This window comes from Nicotiana sylvestris, chromosome 12 (genome assembly GCF_000393655.2).
Source record: "Nicotiana sylvestris chromosome 12, ASM39365v2, whole genome shotgun sequence".
Taxonomy (NCBI): Eukaryota; Viridiplantae; Streptophyta; class Magnoliopsida; order Solanales; family Solanaceae; genus Nicotiana; species Nicotiana sylvestris.
The window spans coordinates 129037268-129052697 of NC_091068.1; the positions used below are offsets into that span (position 1 = coordinate 129037268).

Genomic DNA, 15430 nt, shown 5'->3' on the forward strand with positions numbered 1-15430 from the left:
CATTGCGTGCAATGCCCCTAACAACAATTAACGGTTATAGAATGGCTTCGAGGGTCGCAAAGTCATTTGGCATCATCCCAATTTCATTCTTCTTGCCCCATTTCCTCTTTATTTTCCTTTCTAACACCGCATGATTTTTCATTTCTTTTCCCCTCATTTCTTTCCTCTCACTTCTCACATCCACAATTTCATTCTCTTTTTTTTTTTTTTTGGGTTTCTTTAATGATGATTCGATCGAACCCTATGTAGGTTGCCTACGTATCATGTCCCTCATGAATCAAATCAAGCGTAGTTCTAGAAAAAGTAACGGACAAATAAACTAAAAATAAAAATCTTTTTTTGAATTTTTCATTTATAATTTTTTTGGTTTTTCAAATATAAAACAAAAAGTACAATAATGAAAGACTCGACAAAATCTTTAACCACCTAAGAGACTCTAAAACAGGCTCAAAATATGAAAAGTCTCCTCAAGTAACTCCTGAACGCAGTGGTCCTGGGATATCAGTTGTGCTCGAGCTGTAGTACATGGAACCATACCTGAATGAGAAAAATAAGATCAAATAGATCAGTGTCTCAAGACACTATACGACACCACAACACCTCCTAATTAGACACATGCAAGACACAATTGGGCTATTTTTGAAAAATGACCTACGTAGCTAAAATGTGGCTATTAGCGCAAATTCAACAAAGATGACCTCAAATACATGGAGATACCTCCTAAAGGCTTATATGGATTCAAACTCCCAATAATCATGGCCAAAATTAATTTGCAGAAATGACCCATTTTATAAAAACGGTCGATATGACAAAAGTGGCTAAAGATGCAAACTCAAAAAGGAAGGACCTTGAAGTAATATGACACCTAGTTGTGGACTCAAAATCCTCAGACATGGGTAATTGAACCACTTTTATAAAAATGACCCCATTTTGCAAGAATGGCCAATGTGGCCAAAAGTGGCTAAACATGAAAGATTTGGCTAAGACTCCGTGAAGCCAAGAACCTAAGATACTAGGAAGACCGGACCCTATGTGGGCTACCTACGTATCCCGCCTAGGAAGACGAGAATCAGGTATGCGTAGTTCGGAAAGATTGGATATGAGAGAAAGCTAAAAAATGACACTAATTTGGAAAAAATATATTTTTTATCTTTTTGAAAAATGATGGAAAATGTAAAATCTTTTCTTTTTTTTTCTTTCTCTTTTTTTTTCTTGAATTTTTGGAAAATAATGGAAAAGTGTAAAATCTTTTTGGATTTTTTTTGATTTTTTGGAAAATAATGGGAAAGTGTAAAATCTTTTTGGATTTTTCATTTTCAATTTTTTCTTTTTCTTTTTTGAAAAAGTAGTGAAAGAAAAATATAACTGAGCCCTACTTGCTTCGTCTTTCACCCTTCTTTCCCAAAATATTGGTCCGCCAAATGACCTTTCTACCCTCACAGATGCAACATTTAACATATAGGATGATTAAATGTCACTTTGGGCCACGGGCCCATTTTGACATAATTTGGATAGGCCTCCTACGACGGGACACGGTACCTGGGACCGAACCCTGCTAGGTTTAAATGACATGATGCAAATAAGAATGACCTAAAGACTGACCTAAGTTTGGGGTTCACTAATAAGGCAATTCGGAGAAGCGTATGGTCGATTGTGGCTGCTCAAGCTTTTCACCCACTCCATACGTCCGACAGCCCCCTCCTAAAATAAGGGTGACTCAACAAAGAGTTCGTGTACGCGACGCGTACTCCGAGACTTGTTGCAGAAAGAATTGACCTGGGAATGCATATGATGACAGTTATAAAGCAGTAACATATAAAGGAAATAACTGTAAACACATAAAACAACTAGAAAATAAAGCGACAAAAATAAATCAAATAAAGCAAATAAAGAAAACATAAAAAATCTCAGCAGAATATCCTAAAAAGCCAACAAAATCAAGTATCAGCTCGAACTTGCAACTCCCCAGCAGAGTCGCCAGAGCTGTCACACCCACTTTTTTAACCAACTCACTAACCCTTTTAAAAAATATAAAAGGATTTTGTAAAGCTCGAAAAGGGTTTTTCAATTTTGAAAGTGACAAAAATGGTATTCAAAAGGATTAACTCAGAGTCGCCACCTGACATTTGATTTCTGTGCGCCATGTCATCGTTTTTTTTAAAAATGATTTTTCCCTTTAAAACACTTTAAACTCTAAAACTAAGTCTGCGCCAGAGGTTCAGGTAAGGGGGTTCATTTGGCTCGGTGAGAAGGTGTTAGACACTCCTCAAGTCCCGTAACTAGTACGGTTGCATACTTGATCTAGTAGGCTTTTTAAAATATTCAAATGAGGCAAAAATAAATAGAGAAAAGTAAAATGAACACACAAGAGGCTCGAGGTCATTCCCACCTAATAAAGCAAAATAAAATGAAATAAAAATAAAACATTACAAATCTATATGCTCCTCCTCGATGCTCGTCAAGGCCTCCAAAATACTTACAAAGTTCTTCGGGGCATTCCCTGGAATAAAATATCTACAAATTTTTCGGGGCATTCCCCCGACAAATTTAACTAAGGAAACGACCTCTTGCCTCGAATAAAAAAAAGAAGTAACCTACGATTTGCCTACCCGAGTATGGTCGGCCTAAGCATGCTCCTAGCGGACAATGTAGTAAAAGAAATAAACAAAAGTTAATTTCATGCTCATTTCTTTTTAACTTCTCATTTCATGCATTTGACCAAACCAATTCCTAAAGCATTATCTAATGGACTCGACTTCCCCCGAGGCTCAGCAACCACTCGAAATAACTCGTTCAAATCATCCACGCAAATATACAAAGGATATCTAAGAAAGCATTGAAATCAGTCAAAACATGATAGGCTCACTCACAAATAAAAAACCATTCTGACCGTGGGAAAAATATTCTCAACGAAAGAATTTTAAAAGAAAAGAATCATGACTCTATGTTAAAGAATATTGGACTACTAAAAGAAGATTGAAGATTAAACTAACATTCGAATCCTACAAATTCTTAACCAAACACTAACGATTACCAGAATAAGGTATTTACTATTTTGATGTTTAAGAGAATATTATAAGTCAACTTATTATAATAAATATACTATCAAATTAATTGTATTAGCAGTAATTCTCATGGCATGAAAATAATATTGGACTGATGTTTTATATTAACTCATAATGACAAGTGAAGATAACGGAGCACGTCAATATATGAGCTAAAATTCGAATCAATTTCTATTTTGTATCCCAAGCTCTCATCATACTCAAATCAACACAAAAGTAGAGGGAAAGGATCAGACCTGAAAATAATACTTTCAATTAGGATAATTTCAGCAATTCACGGACAGAAGCAAAGGGGCAGTCGCGACCGAAACTAGACACGACAATCAAACTTCAAGCAGAAACGTGAACCGAACCACAACGGGCCTCAACGACAGCCAAAAATCCGAATACGAAATGAAAATACATAAGGAATCAAAGAAATAATTTCATTCACAGAGCCATTTTCTTAATCCAAATCGACATGGGGTCATCGGGCGGCTGGTCTTTGTAATTGGGTGTGCTGTTCCCTCTTGTCTTTGTGTGTGTATCAAGCGAGAATGAGATATGGGCTTGAGAGTCAGCGATGCCGGCTTGTGGAGATGTGAAAAGATGAGGCACCGCTGTTCTCGTGTTTCCGGCGGGTCTGACAGCGGCTGTGGTTAATGATGGATCTGTTTGGCCGCTGCTGTTCTGGGTTGCTGATGGGTGGTGCCTTTGGGTGTTGGGAGGGTGGCTGGCGGCGTTGTAAGTGTGAGGGTGGCTGCTAGAGTGTTCTCTTAGGTCTTTTTGGGTTTGTTCGTCTAGTTCTTTGGTTGTTCAAGAGGTTGAAGAAGAAGAGGGGATGGCTAGGCTGCTGTTGTTAGGTTAGTCCAGGTCCTTCATGGTTAGCTCTTATCCTTGTTCAAGAAGAAAATCTGATGGGGTCTCTTAGGGTTAAGGGTAAGGGAGGTTTGGGCTTTTTTGTTAATGGGCTAAGGAAATTAGTTTAACTAGGCTAAGAGCAAGATAAAAATTAGGGATTTTTACCTATCTATACCATATATCAAACCTTATTACCTTCATTATTTAAGGATTGTGTTAATTACATTTAAGCATACCAAATTACCTTTTATATACCATAATTCAAATTAAGGGTATAATTATTCCTTCATTTATTGTAGGCGTGATTTTAGGACCGTATTTTCACGTTATTTCGTTTACCCGCCTCTCTCTCCTCCCACCCCCCCCACCCCCTACGATTTACCTTCAGTTAATTCCCCCCACCCCCACGATTTACCTTCAGTTTTTCCTCCATTCTCGTACAATCTCTTCTCACCCACAATTACCATCACTTTCTTCTCCACTTAATTACCTTCAGTTGTATCCCCCACGATTTGAATTCACTTCCATCTTTGTCTTCAACTCCTAAATCATGAAAAAAACCAACACTCCCCAAAAAAATCATCAAAAGCTATATTAGCTGATATTCCAACCTTTGATTTGGGTGTTTTAACACCAAAATCACCACCCAAAAACCCACAATCGACACATGCAAGTGAACAAACTACTGGTATTTCATCTCCTAGACAAATTCGTGCGAAAATGAGAAGCAAGCATTTGCACGATGTTGATGTTGGTGGAGTTGATAAACTAATCGAGAATCAACTCAAACGGAAGGGGAAAGAGTTGAGTGTAGATGACGATTTTGTAGATGATTCCCCCAAAGTTCCATCTGTGAAAAAACACAAGGTCTCTCCTTCTTCATCAAAACCAAAAAAGAAGAAACCCTAAAAAAAAGTACCAAAATTGGTTAAGGAAAAAATTTCAATAAAGGTAAACACTATTTATGTTTCCTCACTGTTTTGTAGTTTGATTTTGGTTGTAAAAATCTGTTGTTCAAGTGTTAATTTAGTGTTCAAGTGTTTTTTGGCCAAATGTGGTATTGTCCTAATTTTGTAGATTATTTGTCGCAATTTTGTAGGTTTAATGGAACTGTGATTATTAGACAGTGTATAACTGTAGTTAGTTTGTAGTTGATTTGTAGTCTGATCGTTAAATTGTAGAGATGGTATTTTTCATTGCAACCTGTATTGCTGCTACATTTAACTTCATTCTAAATACAATTAATCTACATTTTGTGAGTTACTTGAAGTAACTGTTACATTCTGTAGATAATGTTTACACGTGCATTGTTCTTCTTTGATTGTTCAAGTGTATTTTGGTAAAATGTGGTGTTGTCCTAATTTTGTAGATTCTTTGTCTCAATTTTGTAGTTTAATTGGAACTGTGACTCTTAGACAGTGTATAAATGTAGTTAGTTTGTAGTTGATGTGTAGTCTGATGGTTAAATTGTAGATATGATATTTTTTATTGTAGCCTGTATAGCTCATATATTTAACTTCATTCTAACTACAGTTAATCTACATTTATGTGAGATACTTGAAGTAACTGTTTTGTAGATTCTTTGTCTCAATTTTGTAGTTTAATTGGAACTGTGACTCTTAGACAGTGTATAAATGTAGTTAGTTTGTAGTTGATGTGTAGTCTGATGGTTAAATTGTAGATATGTTATTTTTTATTGTAGCCTGTATAGCTCATATATTTAACTTCATTCTAACTACAGTTAATCTACATTTATGTGAGATACTTGAAGTAACTGTTTTGTAGATTCTTTGTCTCAATTTTGTAGTTTAATTGGAACTGTGACTCTTAGACAGTGTATAAATGTAGTTAGTTTGTAGTTGATGTGTAGTCTGATGGTTAAATTGTAGATATGTTATTTTTTATTGTAGCCTGTATAGCTCATATATTTAACTTCATTCTAACTACAGTTAATCTACATTTATGTGAGATACTTGAAGTAACTGTTTTGTAGATTCTTTGTCTCAATTTTGTAGTTTAATTGGAACTGTGACTCTTAGACAGTGTATAAATGTAGTTAGTTTGTAGTTGATGTGTAGTCTGATGGTTAAATTGTAGATATGTTATTTTTTATTGTAGCCTGTATAGCTCATATATTTAACTTCATTCTAACTACAGTTAATCTACATTTATGTGAGATACTTGAAGTAACTGTTACATCCTGTAGGTAATGTTTACACGTGCATTGTTCTTCTGTTATTGTTTTGTAGTTATAGGTGTGGGTAGGCTATTCTTCTTCTAGTTATATTTTGTATTTGTCATGTAGTTATATGTAGATTACTGCTTCCTTTTTATGCAAACTACTAATGTTCATTAATTTTATATTTTCTACAGAATGGACCTTACTTTGCACAACAAAATGTTGATTATGGTGTGCTTAGATTCCACAGTTTGTGTGATCCTAGCATACCTAGCCAGATACAAGCTTTACTCTCTCCGAATGCTTTAAGGGTTTTCAGAAAAACTTGTTTTGGTTACTTATTAGGTCTCCCCACAATCTGTATGCAAAACCAATCACTTCATCTTCTGATGAAGTATGAATTGACAAAGTCTACTGACTCATATTTTTCAGTACTATTTAAGGGTGAAAAATTGAATTTTTCCTTGAGAGAATTTGGGTTGATAACTGGTCTTAATTGTGTGAATAAGTTTTCAGACTATGGTTACACTTCCACCTATGTTAGCCCTTTAATGAATACATATTTTCCGAACAAAGAAAGGGTTGAGAAATGGCATTTGAAAAATGTAGTGACTAATAAAGCATGGGCAAACGATGTGGATGCGGTGAAGTTGTGCATTCTTTATATGTTGGAATTTTTTGTTTGTCCTTCTGATAAAGACCATGTGACTTTCATAGACAAGTTTATGTTCTTTCTAATAGAGTCTGGTAATTTTGAGTCATACCCATGGGGTATCAAATCCTTCAAGCAGGTTATTGAATCTGTCCGACATCGTCTTAATCCCCATGTACATTCTTATCTGATACGGGGATGCTCATTAGCCTTGCAAGTGTGGCTATATGAGTGTTGCTCGTCCGTCAGCACCGAGCTTGCTACGAGATGTTCTGAATCTATACCTCGCATTTTAAGATGGTCAGCTACAAAGGGGCAGATTTGGTTAACTGCAATTGAAGAGAAGATGATCAAGCCTGAGTGGATCAAGGTATTTTTTTCCACTTTTGTATGATGCTACAATTACATTCATAATAACTACATTGAATCTACATTTTTTTTGTCACTTGAATTAACTGTTATTTTCATCATTCAGTTCACAAACATGATTGAATCTGGAGAAGAGCTTGGAGTGCTTAATCTGCCAGACAAGATTCAATATGAAGATGAACATGGTGCTCAACCATCACATGTTCCAACTGCTGCTTCTCCATCATTTGAACCCAAATATACAGATTGTCAAGAGGACATTGAATCTGTCAGTAGCAAGCTCATGAAGTTGGAAAAGGGGATTGTGCAGGTATTATGAATAACTACAATATATTGACATAATTTGCTACATTTTGACTTCATTACATAACAATTATAGTATGTTATACATTGTAGTTAATTTGTGGTATAAATCTATAACAATTATAGTTTGTTGAATTGTAGTGTAACTGTAGCAGTTAGAATAAGATTACCAACTAATTATATATTTAATTTTTAGGTTGATGGAAAGTTAGATGCCTATAGGAAGGCTGTTTTTGAGGAACTCTCAAGCCTTCGAGAGTTCATAGATCAATCTTTGAAGGGTGTTATGAATGTGATAAACAAGAGGTTTGATTTGGACGAGTCAAAGGTAAGAATTTACATATAATTTTGTACTAAGACTAATTAAGACATATGAATAAAGTAGTCTCAAATATTCCCCAAAATTGTAGTTTGCTGGTAGTTCAACAAAAAATAATTACCAACATCAAGGAGAGAACAACCAGCAATTCCAGTTCAATGCTGGTGATCAACTGCATGGAAGCATAAGCAATACAGGTATCTACAAAATTCCTACATACATATCTACAAATTTCAAGACAGCATTATTTAATTATACTAATCATTTTTTTACTATGTGTTGCAGCTACAATTTCTCCAGAACATTTTCAACCACATGTTGATTTATATCCTGACTTCCAAGAAGCAGCTGAGGCATATAAAGCAGGTACAGAACCATTCCTTCATTACAATAAGGTTTTATGTAAAATTTTAATAGTTTACACCTTAACTACATATTTCTACATATATCTACAATTCTCATTTCCAATTATTCATTCAAGCTGAAGTTTCAGCAAAACATCTACAAGGAAATATTGAGGAAGAACCAGTAATTGATGAAGTAGCTGAGGCACAACAAGCAGGTAATATATTCTCTATATTCTCTATAACTCCATAATACTGTTCATATCTACATAGATCTACACTTATCTACAGAAGGTGAAGTTCCACAGTCGCCAATTCACGGTGTGACTGTGACTGAAGTTGTTCCTGAAGGCATTGATAAAAAAGTTGTTCCTGAAGGCATTGAAAACAAAGGTTTGACATTGGATGACTTTGAGCTGCCAGAAAACTTATCACAGTTGGTCATGTATGGCGAGCCCATACGAGATGAATCAACCCCTGTTCATCCCGGTAGAACCAGGCAACCGGGAAAACATGCACGATCACCTTTCACATCTTTGTATAGTTCTGGAGGCAGCACATCTGTTGGACCTAAATTTTTTTACCTCAAGCACCCCTTCACAAGTGTCATAGGTGAAAATGTAGATCCTGAATTGACAGAAAGGTTCACCAACTGGTTATACATTCGTAGTGATAAAGTATCTAGGAGGTATGAATGCTTCATTTTACACTGTCTGTTCACCATTTTTATACTTTAAAATTGTAATTCATTTTGTCAATTTTTTGTATTTGATATTTTTTTGTTATTACAGGAGGAAATATTACTTTTCCAAGAAGGATAACCAAATCAAGCCTTGGTTGGATTTTGGTTGTGAAAAGATTGATAAGAAGGACTGGTTTTATGACCTTGCTCACCCCGGACAAGTCATCAATAACACAGTAAGTATAAAGAACATAATCATTCACAATATCTGTTTTGTCTTCAGCTGTGTAGTGTAATTGTAGTTTATTTTTCAGCTATGATGTGTAATTGTAGTAATATTGTAGACAACATATATATGTTACTATATTTATGTCTCAGCTGTGAAATTTTGCTTTTTATGGACCTTATGTATCATATGTGATGATGATTGTATGTACAAACTGGAATTTTGGTACTTTTGACTGACTTGGAATCTCTGTGTACCACAACTGTAGTTACCTTGTAGTAATATTGTAGAGCTTGTGATTGTGCCTATTAATATTAACTGTAGGTTGAACTTGCTGATTATTGGGACCTTAAGTTAGGTGGTATGTTTCATTTGTTCCTCTGTATAGTGAATAAATGTAGACAGTGCATAAATATAGTTAATGTGTAGTTGTTTTGTAGTCTGATGGGTCAATTGTACATATAGTACTTGTTCACTATGGTTCATACAAACTACAATTAAATTACATTTTGTGAGGTACTTGGACTAACTGTTATATTTCTGTAGTTATAGTGTAGCTAATTTGCAGCAATCTGTTAGAGTTTTTAATAAATTCAAATTGTAGTTAATCTGTAGCTGTCTTGTAGACAAGTGTGGTTACACCGTACCTTATTGTATATGTTTATTCTATTTTGGCAGCACATTGATGTTATTATGTATTATCTGCGAAAAAGAGGCAAATATGGCCCCAACAATAATACTAGGTTCACAACCACGGATTGCTTGTTCAAGACAAAGATTGAAAGAATCTATGACAAGTTCATAAGTTCTCCACCGGAACAAAGGTATTCGGTTGTTAAACCCGAGGATGATGTTGGAGAATATATTCTTGGGTACAGAATTCTTGCTAATGTTGCCTGGGATCTTGTTGACTATGTGCTCATACCTGTGAACCTTGTAGAGAACTTCCATTGGTTGTTGCTAGTTTTTGACATAAAGGACAGACAACTTTATGTTTATGATTCCATGGTGAGAGCAAACCGTCATAAAACAGTTGAGACATTGGTTGACAAGTTTTCAATCATTATCCCTCTGTATTTGTCATGCACTGGTTTCTATGGTAAACGTAAAGACATTAACTTCAAGAGCACAAAGGCATACATCGAGAAACCAGTTACGGACCCTCTCGACATACAATGGATGGTTGCTGAGATTCCATAACAAAAGGAAGGCTCAGTGTAAAAAAATAATCTCCCTTTCTATATGTTTAATTTTTTTATTTTAATCATTTTTATATAATGAAAAATTCTCATCTTATGCAGCGATTGTGGTGTATTTGTGACTGCATTTGCGGAGTATGTTAGCCTTGGAGATTTGGCAATCCCAAAAGAAGATCTTTCTGATATTGACCAACACCATAGACGCTATGGAGCTCTACTGTGGGACTATGCAACAAAGAAGCAAGAAGATGGGTCAATCAGTGAGAGTGAGGTTACTGGCAGGCTAGCAAGGAGGAAGGGTGCTCCGGCAAAAAACGAGAGGACTAGAGTGCAACGAAAGAAGAAATAGACTATTGTGTTCCTAGTTTGGTCTGTGAAATTTGGTAGTTGAATTGGAAAACAATGTAGGAAATATGTCGTTTTGGTTTTCTACAACACTTTTTGTTGATTACATTATACTCGAGTACTCTGATTACATTTTTACAGCAACAGCTTTGTCTTACAATTTGACTTTAGTCTTCAAGTTATTTTTATAAATACCTTCAAGTGGCAAGTAATATCTGTATATAACTGTCATTTGTTACACAACATAAAGATAAAATAAATACAGGAATCATATAAATAATTTAGCCATCTTTTATCAACAAGGTTTATCAAAAAATTCAATTTATCTACATTTAAACTACGTCAAACTACATTTTAACTACAACTCCTCTACATATGAATAACAGGACTACAGTTCTAACATAGTTAAACTACATATTCACTACAATCTGGATACAATTTACGTTGAATGCATTCTTTATTAATATCAGTCTTTTTGTATACAGTAAATATTAAAGTTTAACTATTCTATAAAAAAAGACAACTTTAGATGCTTGACAGAATACATAAAAACATAAATAGTACAGATACACAAATTGATGTTTATACTTCTTATTCATCTTCAAAAACTTAAACAATTACACAAGAAAATCCGATAATTTGAGCTCACTAACATTTATTTTGAATAACTATTCTAACTACATGATATTCATTTCTTTTTCGGCGCATTCTTGCAAGTTCTTTTGTTATGCCCTTCACCTCCACAATTGCCACATGACACCTTGTATTTCTTTGACTTTATTTCATCAAATGTTTTATATCTTTCCTTGTGAGGTCTCCCTGGCTGCCTTTTATCTCCCGCCGGTGGCTTTACTACCTCATCCAAAATATGTTGTGGCACATCCCATTTGCCTTCATCAGGAAGAGGATTTACTGGCATTTCATAGGTAAGCAGAAGGCTCTTCCTTGTGTAATACGGAGAGCAATAGTTTTCGTATGTTTCATTCCTATGCCTTAATGCTGCCAAAGCATGCGCACATGGAAGTTCATCAAGTTGGAATTGTCCACAGCTACATTTCTTGTTTTCTAGACACACAATGTACCGCTTCACACCATCTAACACAGTATGTATATGATCTGTTGAAGCCCTCACCTACAATTGAAGACCAAACAGAAATAATAATACATCAATCATTAAAATGGATTATCAACAATTTACCTACAAATCAGCAACAAATATATTACAGCTCATCTACAAACTATTATTACCGACAATTTGACTACAGTTTAACTACAATCTGGAAAAACTGCAGCTAGTACTTTTTTGATTCTACTGCACCAAAAAAAAATATCTTACCCTTAGTTTCTGAGATAATGTACTGTTGTCTTCCAATTCTTTGTTGTATTTGTGACCAAGGTATGTGAAAGTACCCTTTGCCTTCGATAACTTTTCTTTTGTCCAACGTTCAAGAAGAGTCCTCATATACTCAAATAGATCAAATATTGGAAGCTCTCTTGCATCTTTTGTTACAGCATTCAACGACTCGGCAATGTTTGACGTCATAGTAAAAGTTCTATTCACCGTTGCATGTACTCTTGACCATCTATGATAGCCAATATCATATAGGTAAGACTTTACACGCAGGTCTACCTCTTCAATCTTCAACATCCTTTCATTAAATTCATCCAGAGTGTATGACCGTGCTGTAGCAAAGTACAATTCATGTAATTGTAGATGTCCCTTCTTGAATTTTGACCTTATATTTGTCCATATATGCCACATGCAAGAGTAGTGTGCCAATCCCGGATAGACAACTGATGTTGCCTTTAGTATACTCTCATGCCTATCTGAAACAACACACACTGAAGGTCTTTCACCATATGCCTCCTTGAATTGCTCAAAGAACCACTACCAAGACGCGTCGTTTTCAGAATCAACCACAGCATATGCCAAGGGAAAAATAGTACCTACATTTTAAAGACATAAAATATGATTAAATAACAACTACAATATATATTGAGAAATATAGACATGTTAACTACATTCTTTTATATAACTACAACATAACTACAATTTAACTGCATTTTAAAGACTGTCTACAAAATAAGTACAAAATTATTCCATTATTTACCTGCTGCATCCATGGTGCTTGCTGTCAGCATAATCCCCCTGTAGGCTGACTTTAAGAATGTCCCATCAACCACTACTACCGGCCTACAATGTTGCCAACCATTTATTGATGTACAAAGAGCAACAAATGCGTATAAGAAGCAATCATCTGCTGCCTTCTTCAATTTAACAACAGAACAAGGATAATTCTTCTCAAGAATATAAAAATATTTGGGTAATTTGTTGTAGGAGTCACACGGATTCCCTCTCAAAAACTGTAAAGCTTTTTCCTTTGCTCTCCATGCTTGCATGTAGCTTAGGTTCAGTCCATGTTCGGATAACATGTCAGTTTGTATGTCCTTTGGTGTGTAAACAGTCTTAGGATCACAATACTTTGGAACGACCATGCTACCAAGTACTGCTGCAGTACGTTTGCGTTGTATGAATGTTTCGTCCATTAGGCAGCATGTGTGTTGACGGCTGAAACTTCTTATCTTGAACATTGCCGAATCATTAATTGACGTTGCCTTGAAATGCCATTTACAGCTTTCAGCAACACATATAAGCCAGTAGCTACAAAAGAAATACAATATTTACACAAATTTATGAAAAAACTACAATTAACTACAAACTGACTACAATTTAACTACAATTTATAAAACCCACCTATCTTCAATCATACACTGATTTTGCTGATATATTATCCACAAATAACTACATACCTTCTATGACTAGATCTTTTTACTCTGAACTGGAACTTGTGCATCACTGAATAATTCTTCATTGCAGCAGCTACTGTTTGCTTGTCCTGATAAACTTGTCCTTCTTCAATATATGTTTGCGTAGATTCAGTTATTATTTCACTTTGATATTCCTCTATAGCTGGTGAGGATGGAAATTCAAGTAAGTTTAGGGATCCAGACGAACCTGCAAACAATAAATTCATAAATGTAGTTTCTATGTAGATAATTTTGAAAGCAACATTGCTTTATCCTTTTCAGTACTATGTGAGCTTTGTAGTTTAATTGTAGGTAATTGTAGTAATATTGTAGATAACATAGTAACACCATAACTCTCTGCAATGTCGAATCAAACATACCTGCACTGGTGCTTTCATTGTTGATTGCCAATTCCATATTGAAATCTCTTACGCTTATACATAAAGGATACGAACCTAAGTTTTTATTCTCCTTTTTGGTTTCCATGTACACACGAACCCCCATATCATTCCTAATCTCCATTGGAGGACAATTCTCGTTCACAATGTATTTGATTTCTATAATTTTATCCGATGTATCAATCGATAATTGTTCTGCAATTGTAGAACTGAGAATTCCGTAGCTTGCATTATCATCTACCACAATGGCATCAACTTCAAAATCTCTAAATCTACCATAGTTATCCCAATTACCATTCGATTTCAGCATTATTGGGATTTTTGACATGATTTCGTGTAGTTGATAGGAAAAAAGACGAAGAACAGATATAGTTTCTCCAATTTGAGTACTGATATCGACGAAGAGCAATTTTGTACAATTTGAGACGAAGAACAGATATAGTCTCTCTTTAGTAATTGTACAATTTGATTGCGTTTTTTGTTGTAGCTGATATCAACAGAGATCTCTTTTTGTTGAGGAAGGAGAGAATTACGCAACTGGTGCCTTCATCAGATCTGGTGCCTTCATCAGGAAGAGAGATCTCCTTCAGTTTCAAAATTCGAATAAAATCGTTGACAGAATCACATCAGATCTGGTGCCTTCATTTTAGGGCTTTTTAATGGCAAAATCTACCTATTTTTGGATTGGTATATAATTTGTAGTAAAAGTGTGAACTACATGGGTAAATAACAAATTATGAACATTTTTGGTAATAAGATTTGATATATGGTATAGATAGGTAAAAATCCCTAAAAATTAGTCCAAAAATTAATTCTATTCCCTCCCCTTTTTTTATATGTAAAAATAATATAGCAAACATGATAAACTATTAAAAATACTACTTAATCTTACTTAGGAAAATAACTATTACACAACACTAACCGTTTAAAATAAACCTATTTTTTTGTATTTTTCCAAGATTAAAAATGACTACAAAACCTTAATGAAACTATTTTTTTTGTAATTTTTGTTTTTTTGTGAGAAAATAAAGTAAAAGGGTCAAACTAACTAAAATAACGATATTAGGACTAAACTATATATTTACATACTAAAATATAAAAAATCATGGGGAGGGTCAAAAATCACATGTCTACAACAATATTTCATAAATCATATAAATCTTGAAACATTGTGAAACATTTTGCAACAAGGTCAAACATATTAGACCAAATATCGTAAAAGGACAAAAGCCATCATCCAAAGTGTCAAAAAAGTAAGTTTACTTTTTAAATATTGAGTAGGTTTAGGCTTTCAAATATCATAAACTCCATGAAAATCATAAACCCTAAACGCCTACCCTAATTCCCCCACCGGTAGATGCAAAGCTACTCCGTTTTTTCTCAAAAATTTTCTTCTGAAGATCTCAACTTTTTCAATTTGCATTAATTCTCAATGGATCAATGACGACTTAATAAAATTAAGGCAGATTAACTTTCTCGCCTCTTAAACTTGCATCCATTTGTAAAGCCGATAGACGGATTTGCAACTTTCCCATTTGAACATTCCTACTTGATAAATTGGGTATTATAAACGCCTCCACCAACGCGTGATTCTCAACTGCGCTGACAAAGATGACACGTCACATTTTAAATCTTTTATTGTTTGACACGTTGTCACACCCCTTTTTTCACCTCACTAATTTGTAAAGCTCAAAAGAGTTT

The 15430-nt window shown here is 34.7% G+C and overlaps 1 protein-coding gene and 1 long non-coding RNA gene across 2 annotated transcripts; both read right to left on the reverse strand.

Annotated features, from left to right (window-relative positions):
• Positions 1 to 320: 320 nt before the first annotated feature.
• On the reverse strand, positions 321 to 4050 carry LOC104232167 (uncharacterized). Its single transcript, XR_011404400.1, has 2 exons — positions 3302 to 4050; positions 321 to 537 (listed from the first exon to the last, which is right to left on the reverse strand). It is a non-coding gene; the product is annotated as an uncharacterized lncRNA (long non-coding RNA).
• Positions 4051 to 11211: 7161 nt separating this feature from the next.
• Positions 11212 to 14057, reverse strand: LOC138883715 (uncharacterized). Its single transcript, XM_070164421.1, has 6 exons — positions 13712 to 14057; positions 13335 to 13539; positions 12635 to 13185; positions 12416 to 12470; positions 11860 to 12346; positions 11212 to 11655 (listed from the first exon to the last, which is right to left on the reverse strand). The coding sequence occupies exons 1-6, from the start codon at positions 14055 to 14057 to the stop codon at positions 11212 to 11214; spliced, it is 2088 nt and encodes a 695-aa protein (XP_070020522.1).
• Between the last annotated feature and the right edge of the window lie 1373 nt (positions 14058 to 15430).